This window comes from Canis lupus, chromosome X, assembly GCF_011100685.1.
Source record: "Canis lupus familiaris isolate Mischka breed German Shepherd chromosome X, alternate assembly UU_Cfam_GSD_1.0, whole genome shotgun sequence".
In the NCBI taxonomy this organism is placed as follows: domain Eukaryota; kingdom Metazoa; phylum Chordata; class Mammalia; order Carnivora; family Canidae; genus Canis; species Canis lupus.
In genome coordinates, this window is record NC_049260.1 from 85,396,267 (window position 1) to 85,419,625 (window position 23,359).

General features: G+C 37.2%; 1 protein-coding gene, 1 long non-coding RNA gene and 1 pseudogene across 3 annotated transcripts in view; 2 read left to right on the top strand and 1 right to left on the bottom strand.

Moving 5' to 3' along the window:
• On the top strand, positions 7,644 to 8,154 carry LOC481020 (ribosomal protein S27a pseudogene; annotated as a pseudogene).
• On the bottom strand, positions 9,170 to 15,087 carry LOC111094927. 2 transcript variants are annotated; one of them, XR_005386405.1, is made up of 4 exons: positions 14,936 to 15,087; positions 10,593 to 10,717; positions 9,533 to 9,624; positions 9,170 to 9,283 (listed from the first exon to the last, which is right to left on the bottom strand). It is a non-coding gene; the product is annotated as an uncharacterized LOC111094927 (long non-coding RNA). The 2 variants fall into 2 exon arrangements; XR_005386404.1 differs by having other exon boundaries at positions 9,172 to 9,624.
• Positions 14,385 to 23,359, top strand: part of ALG13 (ALG13 UDP-N-acetylglucosaminyltransferase subunit) — a 72,918-nt gene continuing 63,943 nt past the window's right edge. Inside the window, 3 exon segments of the mRNA XM_038588101.1 lie at positions 14,385 to 14,517; positions 15,532 to 15,694; positions 16,630 to 16,768. Of these exon segments, the coding sequence (XP_038444029.1) occupies positions 14,437 to 14,517; positions 15,532 to 15,694; positions 16,630 to 16,768 (383 nt within the window). The 5' untranslated portion in view covers positions 14,385 to 14,436.

A 23,359-nucleotide genomic window follows, 5' to 3' on the forward strand; every position in this document is an offset into this window, starting at 1 on the left:
GTTTCCTATAGTTAAGAGTCTCTTATGGCTTGCCTCCCTCTCTGTATTTATTTTCCCTTCCCTTCCCCTATGTTCATCTGTTTGGTTTCTTAAATTCCACATATGGGTGAAATCATATGGTATTTCTCTTTCTCTGACTGACTTATTTCACTTAGCATAATACCTTTTAGTTCCATCCATGTCATTGCAAATGGCAAGATTTCATTATTTTTGATACCTGAGTAATATTCATATATAATACATAATAATATATAATATTCATATATAATATAATACATATAATATTCACATATAATTCATATATATAATTTCTTCTTTATCCATTTATCTGTCAATGGACATCTGGGCTCTTTCCATATTTTGGCTATTGTAGACATTGCTTCTATAAACATTGGGGTGCAAGTGCCCTTCGAATCACTATTTTTGTATTCTTTGGATAAATACCTAGTAGTGCAATTGCTGGGTCCTAGGGTAGTTCTATTATTAACTTTTACTAACAGTGTTAAGAGGGTTCCCATTTCTCTGCATCCTTACCAACATCTGTTGTTTCCTGAGTTGTTAATTTTAGCCATTCTGGCTGGTGTGAGGCGGTACCTCATCATGGTTTTGATTTGCCTAGACAAGTCCATGTATCTTATGTTTATGTATCATCTTAAATTATCTATAATTTTAAGTATTTGAAAGTTAGTATTTTCAGTAGCAATAGACCTTACTTTTTATTTTTTTTTTATTTTTTTTTTTATTTTATTTATTTATGATAGTCACACAGAGAGAGAGAGAGAGGCAGAGACATAGGCAGAGGGAGAAGCAGGCTCCATGCACCGGGAGCCCGACGTGGGACTCGATCCCTGGTCTCCAGGATCGCGCCCTGGGCCAAAGGCAGGCGCCAAACCGCTGCGCCACCCAGGGATCCCCTAGACCTTACTTTTTAATGGTGCAGTGAATATATATTCTAACAGTCAATTCTAATTCTAATATATATATATATTTCATATAACAATATATTTCAAATAATTCTTTTTTTGGTTTATGTTTCTTTCGTGTTTCTCTGAAACTGTTCTTCACTTTTTTGTTGCAAACTGGGCCTCTTAATCTCTCACCCTTAATGTTATTAACTTTGGGGAACCCTGGGTGGTGCAGCGGTTTGGGAACCCTGGGTGGCGCAGCGGTTTAGCGCCTGCCTTTGGCCCAGGGCGTGATCCTGGAGACGCGGGATCGAATCCCACGTCGGGCTCCCGGTGCATGGAGCCTGCTTCTCCCTCTGCCTATGTCTCTGCCTCTCTCTCTCTCTGATGACTATCATAAATAAATAAAAATTTAAAAAAATGTTATTAACTTTGAAGTGTCCTATTTGTCAATACAGAGTGTGCTGTAAGACTTTCAGTTAAACAAGGCAGATGAGGCACATGCATTTATCTCTGTCGCATCATGAAGCTCCACTAAAATGACAGTAAAGGACTTTTTTAAAGGCAAATATGGAGAAGGACAAAGAGGAGAGGAGATAACAGCAGATATATGTAAGTCAACAAAATTGTGGAAGTTTGAAAGCATTAGATGAGAGGAGTGCTAAGCTAATTTAAGAAACCAGAGAAAGCTGAAATCTAATGCTGGTGGTAATGTGTTCAGTGCTTAAAGTTCCTGGATATCTCTAGGTACAGGATGAAGGGAGGGCTTAAAAAGAGGAGGCTTAATAAGTAATTGAAAGTATATATTAGAGGTACGCCTGGATGGCTCAGCGGATGAGCACCTGCCTTCGGCCCAGGCTGTGATCCTGGGGTCCTGGGATCGAGTCCTCCATCGGACTCCCTGCACGGAGCCTGCTTCTCTATACGTCTATGTCTCTGCCTCTTTCTCTTTCTCTGTCTCTCATGAATAAATAAATAATATTTTTTAAAAAAGAAAGTATATATTAGAAAAAAATTAGATCCCCAAAGCCCCTTATCCATTCCAAGAAAAGATTCAAATTTTATTTTCTGGAGTAATTAAGACATTTTTCTAGAAAAAAAAAAAAGCTCTAGTCTTGGAAACAATAGGCATAGCTGAGGGCTGGGGTGTGAACCTTTTTTTGAAAAAAAAAAAGATTTTATTTATATGAGAGAGAGAGCATGAACAGGGAGAGAGGCAGAGGGAGAAACAGACTCCCTGCTGAGACAATTCAAGGATTCAGTAGTGGAGGGTCAAATTAGACCAACAGAAGTTTCAGAAAGACAAGACAGAAAAATATACAGGAGATAATTACTAAAGGAATATTACAAGAAAAATTCTTAGCACCACAATATATGTTATTCAGATTTAAAAGGTCTACCAAGTACCCAGAACAGTGAATGAGAAAATGGTTCTCAGTAACAAACATTATAGTGGAACTTCAGAAGATGGATTAAAGAGAAAATTTTAAAGCTTTTAGAGGGAAAAAAACAGGTCATACACAAAGGACCACAAATAATATTAGGAAGAAAAATTCTAAACTGTACCCCCAGAATCAAGAAGATAAGTTTTTAGGGAAAATAATTTCCAACTGAGGTAGCATAAATAATGCTTCCCCACAAAGATGTCCTTATCCGAATCCTTGGATCTGCAACTATATTACCTTACATGGTAAAACATGGTAAATGGAATTTTACAGATGTGATTAAGTGAAGGATCTTAAGATGGAGAGATTCTCCTGGATTCTGGGTGGGCCCAATATAATAAAAAAGGTCTTTATAAGAAGGAGTCAGGAAAATCAAAGTAAGAAAAAGAGATGTGAAAACCGAAGCAGAGGTTGGAGTAATATGCTCTGAGATAGAGGAACGAGCTATGAGCCAAGGAATGTAGGCAGCCTGTAGAAACTGGAAAAGGCAACTAAAAATATTCTCCTCTTATAGACTCTAAAAGGAACCAGCCTTGCCAATACCTTGATTTTAGCCCATTGAAACTGAATTCAGATTTCTGATCCAAAGAGAATAAATTTGTGTCGTTTTCAGCCATTGAGTTTGGGATAATTTGCTATAGCAGCAATAGGACACATAATATGTCAAGCTAGAACTCTTATCAGTTGATCTAACAATCTCATGAAAGATTAGAACAAGGTGTTTTCAGACATTCAAGATCTCAAAAAATGTATCATGTTTCTCAAGAAATTACTGGAGGATATCTGTCCATCAAAATGAGAGAGTTAAAGCAAAAGTGAGGGAAACATAACATCCATAAAATGTAATCCAACAGAAGAGAAGAGCAAAAGCAATTTTCAGGATAAAGGTGTGGGGATAACCCAGGAAGAGAGCTATTCAGAAAGACTAAACCAGTTCACATTGGAACAGAAGGACAAAAATCCCCATCACAGACATCTTTATTTTTTAATTTATTTAAATTCAACTTGCCAACATATAGTATAATACCCAGTGCTCATCACATCACGTTGACATCTTTAATTTAAAAAAATTAAAGTTATAAAAGTTATAGATAACCTCATGTATTTGAACACACAGAAAAGAGATGTGGAGATTTCTTGGAAAAATCTACTTGGGGATGAGTAAGTGATAGATACATAAAAAAATCCTAAGCAAATAAAATTTAATTAATTTGTCAAAACAAAAATTTTACAGGAAAGGAAATACAACATACTCAATACTTGGTTAAACTCTGAATAATGTTTACAAAGTCATAGTAACATAATCACCGAATACTGATTTCACCAAAAATTTTGGGAGGAGGGGAAGTATACGTTTATGGGTGCATAAGAGCCAACCTGCCACCTTTCAGAATATAGAATTAATATATTATCTAAAAAGCTGAAAAGTCAAGAAATAGCAACATTACATAAAAACATAGTAGTGAATACTATAGGGAACAGCTAAAATTGTTTAAGGTTATTGCTCTCCAAGAGTGAGAATCAGGAATGGAGAGGGATAGGACAGAGGACTGTTGTTTTTTACTGTGCTATTTCTTAAAAAATCTTTATGTACAAGATATCAATTTAGTAAAATTAAAATTTTAGTTTAAAGATGAGTTATTTTTACGAACAACGCATTTAGTGCTTAGCTAAATTCTTCATAGTTGCATTGTATGCGTGTTCTAATCTAAAAATCACAATTTTTAAGACAGGTAAAAATCCTCTTATATACAGTGGCACAGTTGCCACTTACTCAATTCTTGAGGAACAAAAGTAAAAATACTCACCATGACTGGTAGGGCTTGGTGAACTCTCTAATCTCATTGCATGCCACTGGTTCCTTTGCTTATTATGTTCTACATACACTGTCCTTTTTCATTTCTTTGTTCAAACAAGCAAACACCTTTCCTGATGACCTGCCCACAGTCTATTCATTTTGCTGGGAAGGTTATTCCCTCAATCTTCTCCAGGTTGGCTCCTTTCTTTCACGGCTCAGCTTAAATGTCACTTCTGCAGAGAAGCTTTCTCTGACCATTGAATTTAAAGGAGGTCTCCACGCCACCCCCCACTCTTCCTGCTATTTTCTTATGCATTGCTCTGTTTTTTACTGAGTTTTACCACAATTTGTAAAAACATATTTGCATAAATGTTTATGTGTTTTCACTAAATTCTAAGCTGTCTAGTGCATCTGTGTGTAGCAGAAGGACTTGGACATAGTAAGTGCTCAAAAAATATTTTTAAATGAATTTCTTATTAAGTGATATATCCAAGTTTCTGATATTTATAAACAATGACATGTTATATTCCATAGTTTTTGTTATATGTTAGCAGTAACTAGATACAGAGAATTATATAAAGACAAAATAATACAATTTAGACCTTTTGAAAACTTGAGTTCTTGAAAAACATTCAAATCTTAACACCTTTGGCTCATCTAAACTCTAGCCTCCTCTTATACAACGGATTCTAAGCAATGTCTGGAATTATGTTTTACTCAGTAGTCTCCTTTAATCAAGTACTATATCATTTGTAGTTAAGCTGATTATCATAATTTTATACAACAAGGGGTAATTAACATCACTGATCCACAGAGGAGGCATATACCCATATAATCAGGATCACATAAATGTCTTTTCCTTCTAAAAATACGTGGTAATGAGATGTATAACAGTCTTGTAGTCACTTAGTCTTGTAGTCTTGTAGCATTAATAGAATTAAATGCTTCATTTAGGTGACTTGTTCCACACTCAATTGGATTTTACTTAAAGAGAGCATTTCATGGTTTTTGATCTTTGTCTTTGTAGCCTGGGAAGGAATGTGAAGTGAAAATCACAAAGGTTCATTTTAATTATTCCAGTAATATTGTAGCTTAATATGATTTCTAGTGTAATTTTTATGAGTAGTAGTTTCATGTACAGATAGGATTTGTAAAAATCTTACAATTTAACCCTAATAAAAAGAGATCAGACATGCAATATGTCTACCACAGTGCTTGGCACACTATGAGCATTCAATAAAAATTAAGCTTTTTTTTCTCTGACTCTGATAATTCAAGTAGTAGTGCAGCCAACTCTCATTCATTACAGTCCATTTAAGCCCCAACTTTACACTTGTATAATGATTTTTTAAACGAAGCCTAAGATTTTGATCTATTTGAACTTACTGTTTCTGCTTATTTTCTTTCATATGTTTTTTTGTATATAATTGAATCCTGATTTTATCAGTTGTCTTGCACACCCTTGGATAAATGAAGTCCTTTCTTTTACTCACTAGGACCTTGAAGAAACTAGGCAGTCTAGTCTGAATTTTTTTAACATTATTAAAATAAAAATATTGATTAATAAACTGTAGAAGAGGGAAAAAACCTTTTTTGTTCTTCTTCCCTTCTAGATTCTCTACCTAAGGCCTCATAAATTAAACTGGCAAAAAACAGATTAACAAGAGAAAAACTAACAAAAGTTTATTAATATGTGCACCATGCACAGCACAATGGGGGGTAGTCAGTGAGAAGTAACTTGGTGGTTAGAACTTGAGTTTATATACCATTTAGAAGAACAATTTTTATAGAAGTGAGAAGACAAATGTAAAAGACGTATTTCCTGAGTGGCAAATTGTGGGAAGGTAAAGATCTGAGGGAACTAATGGGTCATAAGGGCTAGTTAGTAATTTGTTATGTAGATTCCTATAATGCTGACTCCAGGCCTATAAAGCTGTAGAATTGTCTCTGGTGGTTCATTTCAGTCCTTCTTGGTACACAGGGGACAGGGACACCTTTACAACTACTTTTAGGCATAAAGGGGAAGGCAGAGAGTTTTTCTTGTTTTTGCTCTGTCAATCAACAAAAAACAAAACTGCAAAATAAAATACGTGTTTATTTGGGGTTTTAGGAGTGCAATGTGGGAGGCACCTTAAGCATGCTCCAGAGAGACAAAAGAGGTTAGACTTTTTAAAGAGGAAACAGGGGATTTACATAAGTTGTTTTGAAGAAAAGGTGATTGGTGCTGGTTTCTCTCCAATTACACTAATCTGTGTGTGATTGGTGGCTAAGGCTAGTGTTAGGCAGAAAGTCCCATTAAGTCCATTTTAACATATAGCAGATGCCTCGGCTTTTAGCTGAGTTCAGCAAAAATTCTAAGAATTTGAGACAGAACATGTGCATAAGCCCCCTCTCAATGTCCTCCAGGCTCCATTTTAAATAACTTTTAGCAATGGTTATTCCATTTTTTTCTCTCTGCTGTCAGCTTCTTCTCAATTGCCATCAACTTGAAATAATTGATTTCAATTATAATAACTTGAAATAATTCTCAAGTCAAAGTGCATTTTTGGGGGTGGCGTATTCTACCCTTTAAAATTAAACAATTTTCTTTATAGTGCTCTGAAAATTGGCTCATTATAGTATAATTTTAATCCAAGATTTGATCAGTGTAGCCAAGAAAGAGTTATTTTGGTATCTCTAAAAGACAATTGTATCAAAAACATCTTAGAGGGGCAAAAAGAAAGGGAGAGTCAAATTTTGGCAACTTTTCAAAAACACAGTGGATCCACAGAGATTAAAAACAAATGTTTTATAACATGTGACTTCTCAGCTTTGATAAAATATTTACAATAATAAGGAAAAGATATATACAAACATTTCATGACTGATGAAAAATTAAAGAAATCTAAACACAAGTTAGGTGGCTCAAAGATTCTATGCTGTGCTGTGTTTGAAACGCATAAGAAGAAGCATTTCTGATTTATCTTCCTTTAAAAGTTATATTGCTCTTATTGCCTTATATTATAATGCATATGTCACTGCTGTAGGCTCATCATTAAAGGATAACTCAGCATAGTATAGGAGAGCACTTACCAGGCATCTGGAATGTTGGGTTTAACCCTTTACTCTGCTATTACAATACCAGGAAAAATCACAATCAGTTTGAACCTCTGTCTCTTGTCCATAAGATAAAAAGAATGGATTCCATGGTTTCTTAATTTTAAAAGTCCACAAACCATTGGTCAGCCAATGAACAAAACAAATACTCTATTATTAGAACAGAAAAGGAATTATGTTTTAATTATCTCTAATCCCCCCAGGGCCTAGGATGGTCCCTAATAATTTAACTCTTTTTAGTTCAATAAACATTTATTGAGGATCTTCTAAGTTCCAGGGATAGCACTGAATCCTGGGAATTCAGAGATGAGGTAGACATGCTCTCTACCTTTTAGGATTTTACAGTGCAGAGGAAGTAAAAGTATATAGGTAATTTAAACATCAAGAATTATGGCTGAGGCCAAGATGCAGATTTTCGTTAAGACCCTTACGGGGAAGACCATCACTCTCGAGGTTGAGCCCTCGGATACAATAGAAAATGAAAAGGCCAAGATTCTGGATAAGGAAGGAATCCCTCCTGATCAGCAGAGACTGATATTTGCGGGCAAGCAACTGGAGGATGGCCGTACTTTGTCTGACTACAACATTCAAAAGGAGTCCACTCCTCATCTTGTGTTGAGACTTCGTGGTGGTGCTAAGAAAAGGAAGAAGAAGTCTTACACCACTCCCAAGAAGAATAAGCATAAGAGAAAGAAGGTTAAGCTGGCCGTCCTGAAATACTACAAGGTGGACGAGAATGGCAAAATCAGTCGCCTTCGTCGAGAGTGCCCTTCAGATGAATGTGGTGCTGGAGTTTTTATGGCTAGCCACTTTGACAGACATTATTGTGGCAAATGTTGTCTGATCTATTGCTTCAACAAACCAGAAGACAAGTAATTGTATATGGATTGATAATAAAAGAAGTGAACTGATAACATTAAAAAAAAAAGAATTATGGCTGAGGTAGACAAAGAGTAGTATTTTACATAGTGAACGTAACTTACAAGGGCCAGAGAAAGGCTTCCTGGAGGAAATCATCCTCTGCTGAATCTTTTTTTTAAAATTTTTTTTTTATTGGAGTTCAATTTGCCAACATATAGCATAACACCCAGTGCTCATCCCGCCAAGTGCCCCCCTCAGTGCCCATCACCCAGTCACCCTAGCCCTCCACCCACCTCCCTTTCCACTACCCCTTGTCGTTTCCCAGAGTTAGGTGTCTCTCATATTTTGTCACCCTCACTGATATTTTCACTCATTTTCTCTCCTTTCCCCTTTATTTCCTTTCACTAATTTTTATATTCCCCAAATGAATGAGACCATATAATGTATGTCCTTCTCCGATTGACCTCTGCTGAATCTTGAAGGATTAGTTATCCATAATGATGGAGAGGCAGAGAAAATAGCAAGAGCAGAAACAAAACATATAAAAAGAATATGAATAAGTTAATATGGCATGCATTCATTACAGTCTCTTAAAAAATTAAATAGCTGGGATCCCTGGGTGGCTTAGTGGTTTAGCGCCTGCCTTCAGCCCAGGGCATGATCCTGGAGTCCCAGGATCAAGTCCCACATCGGGCTCCCTGCATGGAGCCTGCTTCTCCCTCTGCCTGTGTCTCTGCCTCTCTGTGTGTGTGTCTCTCATGAATAAATAAATAAAACCTTTAAAAAAATTATTTTTTTTTTATTTTTTATTTTTATTTATGATAGTCACACAGAGAGAGAGAGAGGCAGAAACACAGGCAGAGGGAGAAGCCGGCTCCATGCACCGGGAGCCCGACATGGGACTCGATCCCGGGTCTCCAGGATCACACCCTGGGCCAAAGGCAGGCGCCAAACCGCTGCCTTTAAAAAAATTAAATAGCTCCCTCCTCAGTTACATAAAATAATTAAGAAACCACACTTATCATAGGGATAACTAATGTTACTTTATTTTCCATATTTCCTTTAGATTCTTAGCAATAGCTTCATGTTTATTTTATCTGGGAAGGGACGTATGAGTTTTTTTTTTTTTTTTTTCTAAAATGCATGTCAGGATACCTGGGTTTCAGTGATGAATAACTCTGAAATATTTTGAAAGAGAAAAAAAAAGAAAAAAAGATTATTAGGCATCTTATGGAAGGTGAGGCATTGTTTAGCACATGCATCCTGGTTATCTGATGCTATGCTATCTGTGCCTTTCACTGGATTATAATGAGCCCTGGAAATCTTGCCTTAGTCCACTGGTATGGTCTGAAAGTCATCTAAGTGATGTCAGCTCAGAAGCCTGAACCTCAAAGTCTGTTCTTTGGAGTGGCAATCATGTGAGGTACCTCGAATGGTCCCTTTCCATGTGGCTCTGAGATTGTTCTTTGTTGAAGATGCAAATTCTGGCCTGTAGTTTATAGCAGAACCTTCAGGTACGCTTTAGAATAAAACAAGAACATTAAGAGATTTAATGGCTGTGGTTAATTTATTACTATTGTCAACTCTATATATTGCCAATCTTCAATAGATGCAAAACTCTATCAGAGTAGAGTATATATTTCATAAGACAGAGGCAGAGACACAGGCAGAGGGAAGCCCAATGTGGGACTCGATCCCAGGACCCCAGGATCAGGCTGAGTCAAAGGCAGACACTCAACCACTGAGCCACCCAGGCATCCTTATAATACTGTTTTACCTTCAGGGTTAGCCCTCATCAAAACTCTTATGAGATAGGTACGCCAGGGCGGCTTAGTGGTTGAACGTCTGCTTTTGACTCAGGGCCTGATCCCAGGGTCCTGGAATGGAGTCCCACATCAGTCTCCCTGCATGGGGCCTGCTTCTCCCTCTGCCTGTGTCACTGCCTGTGTCTCTCATGAATAAATAAATAAAATCTTAAAAAAAAACAGTATTAAAGACAGAAAGGGCACTAACAAATCACCAGGGACCTCCCATAAAGCATACAAAATCTAAAATGTTTATATTAATAATATTTTAACAGAAAATCTTACTTTAGGGACAGCTGTGTTTTATTTATTTTAATTTTTAAAATTTAATTTGAGAGAGAGAAGGAGAGACAGAGAACACACAGGAGCAGGAGCTGAGGGAGGGGCAGAGGTAGAGGGAAAAGCAGACTCCCCACTGAGTGGGGAGCCCCACAAGAGGCTTGATCCCCAGACCCCAGGATCATGACCTGAGCCGAAGGCAGATGCTTAACTGACTGAGCCACTCATGTGCCCCAAAAGTTTTAGTTTTAGGTATAAAAAAATATCCTGAAAATTTTATTTGTTTGATAATCAGGAACTGATTTTAGAAAGGCAAAATGAAGAATTGTCAGAGGACATCTGTGCACTTGACTGGATCTTTTTTTTTTTTTGACTGGATCATTAAGAAACTATACTTACCTACCTATTTAATCAAAGCACAGTAGTCTCCCCCTTATCCACAAGGAATGCACTCCAAGACCCCCAGGTGGATGCCTGAAACTGCAGATAGTACCACGTACCATGTTTTTCATACCTATACACACAAACCTATGATAAAGTTTAATTTATAAATTAGATTAATAATCATTAATAATAAAATACAATTATAACAATATACTGTAAGAAAAGTTATGCAAATGAGGTCTCTCTCTTTCAAAATATCTTATACTGTACCCACGCTTGTGATGATGTGAGATGATAAAATAACTGTGATAACATGAGGTGAGGTGACTGATAATAGGCACTGTGATACAGCTACGGTTAGGCTACTATTGATCTTCTGATGATAAGACAGAAGTCAGAAGGAGGATCTTCCATTTCCAGACTGCAGGTTGACTAGGGTAACTGAAATCCCCAAAAGAGAAACAGCTAATAAGGGTGTGGATGGGGTAGGGTGGTGGTGGGGTTCCTATACAAATAAAGCATTTGAAAAGAAACACAGAAGGTAACACATTAAGTGAAGAGCCTATGTTCTGTGGGGTTTTTCCCCCTTAAATAATCAAGTAGATAATAAAGGCAACTGAAATCATAGAAAATTATTCTTGTGAGACACAGAATACCTGCTATCTAGGCATTCTGCATGTAAAGAATAACCTTTTGTATTGTAGGTAGAAGATTTAATTACTAAAGAAATTAAGACCATCTAAACTGAGGGGGTGCTGTAAACATTTGAATACATTTCATAGCTTCATTTCAGACTTAGGTTTTTATAAGCCACAGCAAATAAAATCCACTTTCTATATTCTGTCATTTTTTAATACTCTTTTACATTCTTTTAGAGATCTGTGAGGTCAAAATGATTTTCATAACAATACTAAGATGTTATCTGTCTTTTTGACTCTCTTCCTCTCATGAGTGTACAGTGGAGTTTTCCAGAGGCTATGTGATGTGTGAAATGCAATGGATTAAAAGCAAAAGTTGATAACAAAGATCTGGCTTTCTTCTGTTAGCCCAGATAGTAAACAATGCTATTCTTTCTATGAAAGTTTTTGTTTGGCAAAAAAAGCTATTTTCATAAAAAATAGGTCATTTACATTAACATACAATGTGCTCATCATTGCTACTTTCAAATGAATCAACAAATATTTAAAATTTTCTCATTTTGGGACACCTGGGTGGCGTCTGCCTTTGGCTCAGGTTGTGATCCTGGCGTCCAGGAATTGAGTCCCACATCATTGGGCTCCCTGCATGGAGCCTCCTTCTCCCTCTGTCTGTGTCTCTCATGAATAAATAAATAAAATCTTCAAAAAATTTTTTTCTAATTTTTATCTCAAATATGGTAAATAATAGTTAATGCACATTATAATCCATATAAACAAAAGCTCTTTGAGGTTTTTGGTAATTTTTGATAGTATAAAAGGTCTGAAAACTAAAAAGCAGCTTTAGGCAAAAATTATCCTTTGTCCTTGAAAAAAGAAAACAGACACAGTATTGTAATTGTCACTGTTACTCTTTGAAGAGCCTCAACTACCATATTAATTATAACTTTGGACCAAAGTGACTAACTTCTATTGGTGGAAAATATAAGTATCTGGCATATACAAACATTTTTACAGACTAACAAGGCTTAAGAATACACATGACAAAACTTCTCACAGCCACACAAATCCTTTTTATAACTTCCTAAAGTGGCAAAAATAAGACATTATACAATTCCAAGACACGGCTTCTCTATAGCATCTCAAAATAGGATGCAAAATCATAAAAAAATCATATTGGAATTATGCTTAGTTTAAATCAATGTTTCAATAATCTGTTTTATTTATTAAGTTTCTAGTGATGCAACGATTATCCATTCATTGACCCAATTTAATGGGTCCAGATTCTAAGTTGTTTAAAGATCTTGGAAACTATCTTCAAGTTAGCATACTACAAAGTATATTTGCAGATGAAATAACATTAGTCAGAATATTTATTTAATGTAGTTGAAAATAAATTTACATTTTTCATAATCATAAACATTTTCACAGGTAATGTTAACTTCTTTGCTCAGTAAGCCTGTGTAAGTTTAGGAAAAACACACTTAAGTAAAATAAAATGCATTCTCGTATTGTACTTAACACTGACAAAACAGAGAAAAGACTTACTTGCGAAAATTTTACATTAATTATGTAATCTTGGGTCCTTAAAACATTTCTGGATCATTTTCTGCAAGAAGATGCTTTATTAAAGTCCAGCATATTTAAAATATTAGAAGTTCAATTTTCTGTTTTTCTGGGAATTTAAGAATATTCCATTTATACGTGCACTTTTCTTTCTGCTAATCAGAACAGTGCTCCTTTAATTAAGTATCTTCTAGATATAGAAAAAAAAGGTCACAGACATAACAAGAGATAAAGGTTTTTCTGAATTACAGAATATTTTGGAATATTTTCATATTTCAATAAATATTCAGTTTATTCCTCTTATTGGGCAGAAAACTTGTTATGCTTATTTTTTAACCATGATCTTTGTACATTTGCTGTTATGAGTCTGTAGTTTGTTTCATTCTATCATTAATTCGTGAATATTGTCATCAAGAGAAGCGAAGCTGCACATCGCTCCCCCAAAAAAGACAATTAACCAGGCTATGAGATTTAAAGGAACAGTCCAGGAGAAATATGCCTAAGAGGTTTTTTCCCCCACTTAAGTTCTAGGCTTAATTCACCTCTAATCCTTTTCCTTTTTAATTTCTTCTCGCAGCTTCCCTTCTGTACATAACCAGGCAGGGTAAAAGCAAATATGAATTAAAGAGAGATTTTAAGTAGGAAATACAGAAAACATTAGAATGATATTAAGCAGGCAATCATCCTAGTAATGGTGGTAGGAGAAAGAAGGGAGTTGGGAGAAATCACCTCCCGGGTACTTGACTACTTCAGTGTAAGGTATCTGTGGTATTTATTCATGCTAATGTATAACTTTACATTTTATAATTTAAATTTATCATAACTTTACGTTTTATTTATTTATTTATTATTTATTTATTTATTTAAATATTTTATTTATTTATTCATTCATTCATGAAAGACACACACAGAGAGAGGCAGAGACACAGGCAGAGGGAGAAGCAGGCTCCATGCAGGGAGCCCGACGTGGGACTCAATCCCAGGACTCCAAGATCATGCCCTGGGCCAAAGGCAGGGGCTAAACCGCTGAGCCACCCAGGGATCCCCTAACTTTACGTTTTAAAAGGCTCAATGGATGAGCAAGGAATTACAGATGCATGCTCCAGGCCCCTAGTGCCTCTATTTTACACAGAATGCTTGCTAAATGAAGGTAACTGACTCTGAAGCTTCCAAGAGACCCTGTAGGGCTCTGGCTTCCAGAAAAGTAGTCTGAAGAGCCTATGCTAATGAGTGATTTTGAAAAGGCACTTTTTTTTCACGTGCTCTCGAGACTTGAGGTGAAAACATAGCTCAAAAGGAAACTGGCAAAACAGGGTAGCAAATAAAGATTCCCAAAGTCCTGTAGCATTCAAAAGTTTTGTGGCACCCAAGCAATGACACAACCACAGCACTTAGGTGTGATGTTTCATCATTGTTTTTTAACTACGGCTTTTCAACTCCCCACTTCTCCATTGTGAGGGCTCGGTAAGCTCATACAAGTTTCAGGCACATAAGCGATTTGTACCCTTCGGTCCCCCGCCCCGCGCCACACTCTCGGGTCCCCATCGCCCCCTGGCGGCCATGGCCGACTTCCGCTTCCCCCGCTCAGCGCGGCCTCTGCAGCACACGTGGCGTCCTCTACGTCACATCCGGCCCTTGCAATTCGGGCTGGGAACCCGCGCGATGAAGTGCGTATTTGTTACAGTAGGGACCACCAGCTTTGACGACCTCGTTGCGTGTGTCTCGGCTCACGACACTCTGCAAGTGAGTGGGGGGGGTGCGCAGTCGGGTGCGCGGTGGCTCTGTTCGCAGCTCGCAGCCCGCCGCCGCCGCTGCCGCTAGCCTTACCACTAGCCTCGGTAACCTTTCCTGAACGCCGCGCTTCGGAAGAACCCCCAACAGCTCTACCTCAGGTGCCGCCGCCCCTTTACTGGCTCCTCCCCGCGCCCGGCTAGGCCCTCCTCCTGCTCTCAGTCGCCTCGGCGCCCTCCGCCTGCTCTTCCTGCTTTACCGCCGCCCTCCCGGACCCTCCTCCCCGTCCTTTCTCTGGCTCCTCCTTTCCCTGGCTTTTCCCTTCCGACTCTCCGCCTCCGCCTCTCCTTCCTCCGGCTTCGCCCCTCCTTCCCGCTGCTCCGCCTCTCCGAGTGGGGCTCCTGGGGTCCGGGCCAGCCTCTCGACGTACCTCAGGCTCGCTCGGGGTCGTGTAGTCAGCGCCGGGCGCCTCGACGAGCTCTGTCAGGCTCGGCCCGGCTCGACTCGATCCGGCCGGTTCCTCTCGGCAAGCGGTCCCCGCCCTGCCCCCGCTGCACTCGGGCGAGCCCGCGCCGCGCGGTCTCACCAGGCGTCCTCGCGGCTGGCGTCCTCCGGCGGCGGTTTGGCGGCTTGGCTTGGCGGCTCCTCCAAACGGGGGTTTGCACAGCTTCAGCCCTGAGGCGGATCGGGGTCGTTTCTTCGTCTCCTTTCCAGTTTTCAAACCTTTCTCAGGGTCTCTACCTGGTCGTCTGCTTGTGGCGTGGCCTGTCCTTTCGACGGCTTGGTGAGCACAGTCACATAGATCTTAACGTTAGGGCTTGTGAGGTACCCTGTCGGGGTCGGGTACGGTGTGTGTGTGGGGGGGGGGGTGCACAGCTTGGTTCTGGAAAAGTAAAATCGGCCACAGGTAGAAGATTTTGTGGCCCGCGCGCGGGTCTGAACACCGACTTTAGGGGTGGTGGTTGTCCTTTTTACGGAAGCCTGTTTAAAAGTCCCGCTTTTTTTTTTTTTTTTTCTTTTTTCCAGATCCTCAGGAGTCTGGGCTACAGCCGACTTGTCCTCCAGATAGGTAGAGGAAAGGTGGTACCTGAACCATTGAATACTGAGTCATTTGCTCTGGATGTTTACAGGTACAAGGATTCATTGGAAGAAGATCTTCAGAAAGCAGATCTTGTTATTAGTCACGCAGGTAAAATTCCTTAGAATCCCACGGTTTAGGTTTTGATAGTTAAGAACAGAAATTTAGGGATTTTTTTTTTTTTTGGATTTTTTTGCGGTAAAGTAAAATCAGTAGAGTAACTCACTGTAGCCTTTTTCAGTATGATACTTATTTGAATATACCTATTGAGAACATTTATTAGAGGTTACTATTTTGGGTAAGATAAAAGTTTTAAGACTTTTGGGGATAAAAGGATAAGAAATTAAGAACATGGACTAACTGTATAGTAAGAAACTATAAACGCAGGAGCAAAATAATTTCTCCGGTGTCATGCGTAAAGAGTTGTCTAATTTGAAATTAGCATTTGGGCTTAGATCTGCAGAAATGTTCAGCCAACTAATTGGGTTGCACATGAAGAAATTGGCTTTGAACAATTTTTTTCTTACATTTTACATGTGAGTATGAAAGACAGAGAAGCAGAGACAGAGGCAGAGAGAGAAGCAGGTTCCTTGCGGGGAGCCCAATGTGGGGGACTCCATACCAGGACTCCAGGATCACACCCTGGGCGGAAGGCAGACAGACGTTTAACCCCTGAACCACCCAGGCATCCCAAGAATGTATTTTTCAAGTCAAATTTTGTAGCATTTAATACAGAGCAACTGATCATTTGACTTTTGTTATTTTGAATGTATAATTAAGAGGCCTGGTTTGTAGTTCTGCCAGCTAAGTTTTTCTTTTTTTTTAATTAGTTAATTAATTGATTTTTATTTATTTATTTTTTGTATATTTTTTTATTGGAGTTCGATTTGCCAACATATAGCATAACACCCAGTGCTCATCCCATCAAGTGACCCTCTCAGTGCCCGTCACTGCCAGCTAAGTTTTTCATCTTCAGTTCTGTCTTAAAGCTTGGTGGAGCACATTAATTTTTTTTTAACTGTTAACAATTTTGATTTATTTTGTAGGTGCAGGAAGCTGTTTGGAGACTCTGGAAAAAAGAAAGCCACTTGTAGTAGTTGTAAACGAAAAGTTGATGAACAATCATCAGCTGGAATTGGCAAAGCAGCTACATAAAGACGGGCATCTCTTCTACTGTACCTGCAGGTATACTACAGACTGATAATTTGACCTCTTGCCTTAAATCCTCACTAGCTATTCTTATCCACCTACCTGACCTGTCGGTCTTTTTAAACCTCTTACCTTCTGCTTATCGAACGCTTTGATTTTCCTCACCTGTGAAACTGTTGTTTGTCTTCCGCTGTGTGTTTTCTGTTATATTTCTTTCTGTATCTGTGCCTATTTCATTTCATGTGATTATCTGAATGTATGTAGGCATGTATGTAAGTTTCATCTGGGCACTGAAGGCTCTGAGGATATGATTTTTGAGGATATGATTTTTGAGTTCGTTGGCTTTTCATTATACAAAGAAGGCATTTGCTTATTTTTTTTATAATTAAAGTTTTACCTTCCGTAAATCCATTGGGAAAGCCCCTGCTCTCATGGTACTAATGTTCTATTAGTGGGAGATAGTAAACAGTTTAAGAATAAGCGATCAAGATAATTTCACATTGTGAAATGTGGGTTTTTTTTTTTGGTGAAATGTGTTATGAAGAAAATAAGGGTGATAAGATAGCTGGGAGTAAAGATTAATTAGATTGATCAGGGAAGGCATGAATGAGTATATGACATTTGAGTTGAGATCTGAACAAGAGGTAGTCATGTGAATGAAACTCTAGAGGAAGAAGGAACAACAGCCATTGCAAAGGCCCTAAGTTAGGAATGAGCTTGGAGTTGAGGAACCAGAGGGAAGATTAAGTGTGGCAGGAGTATGGTAAGCAAGGCAGAAGATAGAAGATGAGATTGGGTGGAGATAGCTCACTTAAGAGTTCTGATTGTATTGTGTTTAGTGAGAAGCCATTAAAGTATTTTAAGCCTGAGGAATTACTATGGTAAGGAGTATTATTTTTTTAGAAGTATATTAAAATTCAACAAGAACTGATCAACACAGTAGAAGGATGAAGAAAATTGCTGGTTGGTTTTCTGTTAATTCTTGAGACACTAGAAGCTTGCCAAAGGGTCAGGTCATTAATTCCCAATTATTTGACTTTAAAAGTTATCGTAGTTTGATGTTTTAAAAAGTAAAGACCTCATAGAAGTATTATAAAATACGTATCTTTTATGTTATAATTGAAATTAATTTTAAAGTGAAAAATAAGTTTTAGGAGAAACTGGCTAGAACCTAAAGGCTTTTCTTTTAACTTCACTGCATCTCTTAGACACTCAGTAAATACTTGTTTATTTGTTTAATATTTATTGAGCACCTACTATGTGCTGGGCATTATTCTAGGTACTTGGGCGTATATTGGTGAACAAAACAGACAATTTCTGTTTTTATAGAGGAGACAAATTCATTGATTATTTCAGGAACAATTGACGTCTTAATCCCTATATGATGGGGGAGAGGGAATATCAGGGTGGCTGTGTAACATAGAAGCCATTATTGTAAGTATTCTGTGTTGGAAGAAGCTATATAATAATTATGTAGGCTTCTGATAGTAGGCATAGGTGTCCTTGGGTAGCAGAGATTGTTAGGGGCTAATATTTTTTTATTATTTTATTTTTTTAAAATTTTTATTTATTTATGATAGTCACACAGAGAGAGAGAGGCAGAGACATAGGCAGAGGGAGAAGCAGGCTCTATGCACCAGGAGCCCAACGTGGGACTTGATCCCAGGTCTCCAGGATCGTGCCCTGGGCCAAAGGCAGGTGCCAAACTGCTGCGCCACCTGGGGATCCCGCTAATATTTTTTTTTAAAGAATAAACTCCTAACTGGTTTATGCAAGTCAATTTTTCCAGACATTTCTAAGGAGTATTTTTATTCTAGATGTTAATCAGCTTTGATTTTATGTTAGTACATTTATTTTTATTTTTAATTTTTTAAAAAAGATTTTGTTTATTCATGAGAGACACAGAGAGAGAGGCAGAGGCAGAAGGAGGAACAGGCTTCATGCAGGGAGCCCGACTCCAGGATCACGCCCTGGATTATGCCATGGGCCGAAGGCAGGCGTTAAACATTTGAGCCACCCAGGGATCCCCTTATGTTAGTACATTTAAAAGGAGAAAGCATTGATACCCAAAACATCCTGATTCCTTATTCAAGCCGAAAAGGAAGCTGTGCAAGTCTCCAATTTATTTTTTACAGTTTGAGAAGTCTTATATTTTAAGACATGAATATGGTAAAAATAATTGGTTATATTTTCATTTTAGGTATATTATTTATTCTCCTGAGTCTAGGCTGGATGATTGTATGTCTGTTTTTTTTTAAGATTTTATTTAGTTATTCATGAGAGACAGAGAGAGAGAGAGGCAGAGACACAAGCAGAGGGAGAAGCAGGCTCCATGCAGGGAGCCTGACATGGGACTCGATCCTGGGTCGCCAGGACTACACCCTGGACTGAAGGTGGTGCTAAAACACTGAGCCACCCAGGCTGCCCCTGTATGTCTGTTCTAATTTAAGTGGCTGCTTTACTTAAATTTCTGAAGTAATACTTATGGCATGGTTTGGAATCTTACTTCCAACATGCATGGTGATTGTACATTACTTAATTATATGTGGATTTATGGTAGTACAATTACAAAAGAAAGTTATTTAGTCTTCATGCATGGTCCAGTAGTCTCCCCAGCTTATTGTTCTTGTCTGGCAGCTGTTACTTTTGTTTTCATTTATTCTGTTTTCATAAATGAATTTTGCCTTGGTTTATGTCTGCCCAGTCCTGAAAAATGTTCAAAAGTCCCGTGACTACATCTTTAATGAAATAACATTTCTTTAATATTTCAGTTGACAAAATATACAGTATCTGTTGAATTGGTATGGACAGGTACTACATAGAGCTCTTCATATTGCTTTCATTTTTGTATGTGTGGTTGACCCTCGAACAACACAGATTTGAATGACATGGGTTCACTTCTACACAGATTTTTTTCTTTTTTTTTTTTTTTACACAGATTTTTTTCAATACAGTACTATAAATGTGTTTTCTCTTACGATTTTCATAGTAACATTTTTTCTCTAGTTTATTGTTAAGATTATAGTGTGTAACATCATGTACAAAATGTGTTTATAGACTCTGTTATTGGTAAGGCTTCCCATCAACAGTAGGGTATTTGTAGTTAAGGTGTGGGGGAGTCAGAAGGTGTACATGAATTTTCTTTTTTTTTAAGATTTTTATTTATTTGAGAGAGAGCAAGTGGGGGAGGGGCAGAGGGAGAGGAAAAAGCAGAATCCCTGCTGAACTTAGAGCCCAAGGGTATGGGGCTTGATCCCAGGACCCTAGATCATGACCTGAGTGGAAGTCAGATGCTTAACTGATGTAGTCACCCTGGTGCTCCTGGAAGTTGTACATGTATTTTCAATTGTTCAGGTGATCAGTTCCTTTAACTCTGTGTTGTTCAAGGGTCAACTATATATATAATAAAAGTATACTAAAATTCACATGTACAGTTTCAGAAGCATCACAGTATTCTTGGAAGTTAGATTCAGTCATCAAGTGGGCGGCAAATGAATTTTACAGAATTTTCTCCCTTGTTACCTAATATTTTTCTTCTTTTGTTTTAGCACGCTTCCGGGGCTGTTACAGTCAATGGACTTATCAACACTGAAATGTTTTCCTCCTGGCCAGCCAGAAAAATTTTCTGCATTTTTGGATAAAGTTGTTGGATTACAAAAATAAACACTAATCTCTGAACACTTTAAAAAACACCCCTCCCAAATTCAACCTATGGAATGTGGTTAAATCAAATTATAAATACATAGTATATATTTGCAGAATAATATAAATTAATAAACTTACACATCTATAGAATGTATAGAAGAATTCATGGAGTGAATGTTAGCATCTGGGTCCAAATCCTTATTGCTACTTAGTAGATTTTTTGCTTAATCTTTATATTTTACTTAAAATATGTAGTGAGCATTCATAGGTTTTATCCTAGAATCCCAAATTGATTTAGAAATCATGTCAAAAATAAATCTGAAAACTTTGACAAGAACCTCAAATGAAGTTATTAGTTTTGTGTTGCTTAGAGTAAAAAAAAAAAAATGAAGCAGTAACAAATTGGTAAAGGCATTTGAGAGTCAGTATCTTTAGCCATACAATTTAAGGAGCCAATTTTTTAAAAACAAGCTAAAATGATGAGTTGTGTTCTGTGAAATAAAAAGTTAAAAAATTACCTTAAAAAGATTAACAAGATTAAAGATCAAGTCAGTTGATTGGTGGTACTTGGAGAAACTACTTCAGTGGTGTAGATTCATTCTCTTCTCTAAAATACAAAGAGAAAATGACAAACTAATCTTGTTCAATATGGAAGCTTTATTGGTTTGAAAAGAGTAAATCAAAAAGGACTTCTTAGGCCAATAGAACTTGCTGTTAGGCCCCTTCTCATTAGTTTTGAAACATTTATTATAACATCATCGAGGAATTTATAATTTATGTACTTAAAACATTAGTTTTATAAGCAATTATGTGATCAGATGTATAGAATAGCCTAAATACATGACTTTTGGGTTCATGTAACTCAAGATTGATATGTCATGAAATTCTGATTAAGGAGTCTTGAGACCTATAAAATTAGATTATCTGTAGGTGTTCATAGCTTTCTGGTAGAAATTTTGTATACAGTTCATAAAATAGTATATACTATAAAGACATACTTTTCATAATATTCCAAGATGTTGGCTATTCTAAGCATTTTACCAGTGCTTTATGTAGTGTCTCTGTAGATTTGGTTTCCTGATTGTGTTTTACTTAGGTTAATATTAAAATAAATTCTTAATAATAGTAGAAGGTGGTGACTGAGAAATACTCTGGGTAGCAGGAGGAAGCCAACATGGATTAAAATTTGCTGAAAATAATCTAAAAAGTGAGTAATCTGCATCTACATAGTTTGAGAATTAACAGCACCATAATCATTATTATACATTAATCTTATATTAATGTTATATAGGAAAGGCCCTTTTCAAATACTTGGAGATAATTAGACTTTTCTGGGCTCTTTTAAATGTGGTTCTCTAATCGATAGAAATTATGGTTTAAAATGTATTTTGATCACTTGGTTTTTAGTTATTTTATGTCATGAAGGACTAACCATAGAGAATCAGAAACAAAGGGTCTACTCAAACATGACAACTGTAAAACAGTATGGACCCCAAATCCTGTTTTCTTTCCCACAAGAATATATAATCATGATTCCATTATTTCATTTAGCAGGGGGTTAAGCCAGGGGTGTTAAATTGTGTGTAGTGGTATCCTTTGACTATATACCTTTGTGAAATAGTTTATCAGTTGTTCAGCTTAAAAATCCAGGGATATTTTGATTTGGCAGGAATTTTTGAGATCATCTAGTCCAGTCCCATCAGAAGTTTACAACTTGTCTAGAATAACAGCCTTAGATAGAGCTGCCACTGGAAGCAGTTTCTTGACTCCTGGTCTTGTAACTCTTTTTATCATACCATAATATATATTTTGAGTTTTTTGATTCTGCATAATTGTTTGCCTGGTATTTAGTTACTTTACTCCCTTACAGGGAGAGTTTTGTTCATTTATTAGTTTATTTTAGTAGGAATTTCACACTTAATTGGATTTTTCTGTGGTGTATGATAAACTTACCTTGGACTTAGAAACCTGTGATTCTTGCGGTTTTAGAATCTTAACAAAATGCCATGGGTAGGATTGATACTAGTTGAATAAAGGAAGACTTTGAGACAAGGAATTGTAGATTTTTGGAGTTAGAAGAGAATATTAAACCTAGCTATTACAAACCACTTTATAGATGAGGAAGGAGGCTAAGGTAAATTAATTGTCAAATTTACCTGTTATTGGTCCTTATGGAAAATGAATGGTTAACCAAGATTCTATTTAGAATATTTACTCTAAGTGAAATTTGTGTGGTTTCATTGCATGGCTGGCAGGGTTTCAGATTCTTGAAGTCAGTGGGTAAGTGGAATGTAGTTTAATTAGCAGTGTTCTGTTAGAGGTGTTTAGATTTCCAGGGATAAGGAAGCAATTTATGTCAATGGCTAAGTTTAGAGATGGACAGGTATGAATAGTAGAAAGTTGATGGAGTAGATGAAAAGTGATGTGAGGTTATAAGATGACCCTGGGAAATAGGGAGTTTTGATGACTGCTTAGGATTTCGGAGGAAAGAGCTGGAAGGATTTGGTGGTAGCTAAGCTAGTGCAGCTGAACATTTAAAGGTATAGTTGACTCTTGAACAATGTGGAGGATTAGTGGTGCAAAACCCCAGCACAGTTGAAAATCCACATATAAATTTTGACTCCCAGAAGATTTGACTAATAACCTGCTGTTAACTAGAAGTCTTACTGATAAACTGTCCATTAACACATATTTTGTCTATTATGTGTATTATATATTGTATCCTTAACAATAAGAAGGGAATGTGAAGAAAATCAAGAAAAATACATGTATAATACTGTACTGTATTGAAAAAAGTCTATATAGGTAGACTTGTACAGTTCAAATCCGTGTTGTTCAAGGGTCAACTAGTTGTCATCTGAAAATTCTGTCAAGTCTCTGATTTTAGACACCTTAGAGTACTGCTGTGTATGCTTTTATTTTTTTTTTATTTTTTATTTTTATTTTTTTTCTGTGTATGCTTTTAAAGGTAAATCATGTTGA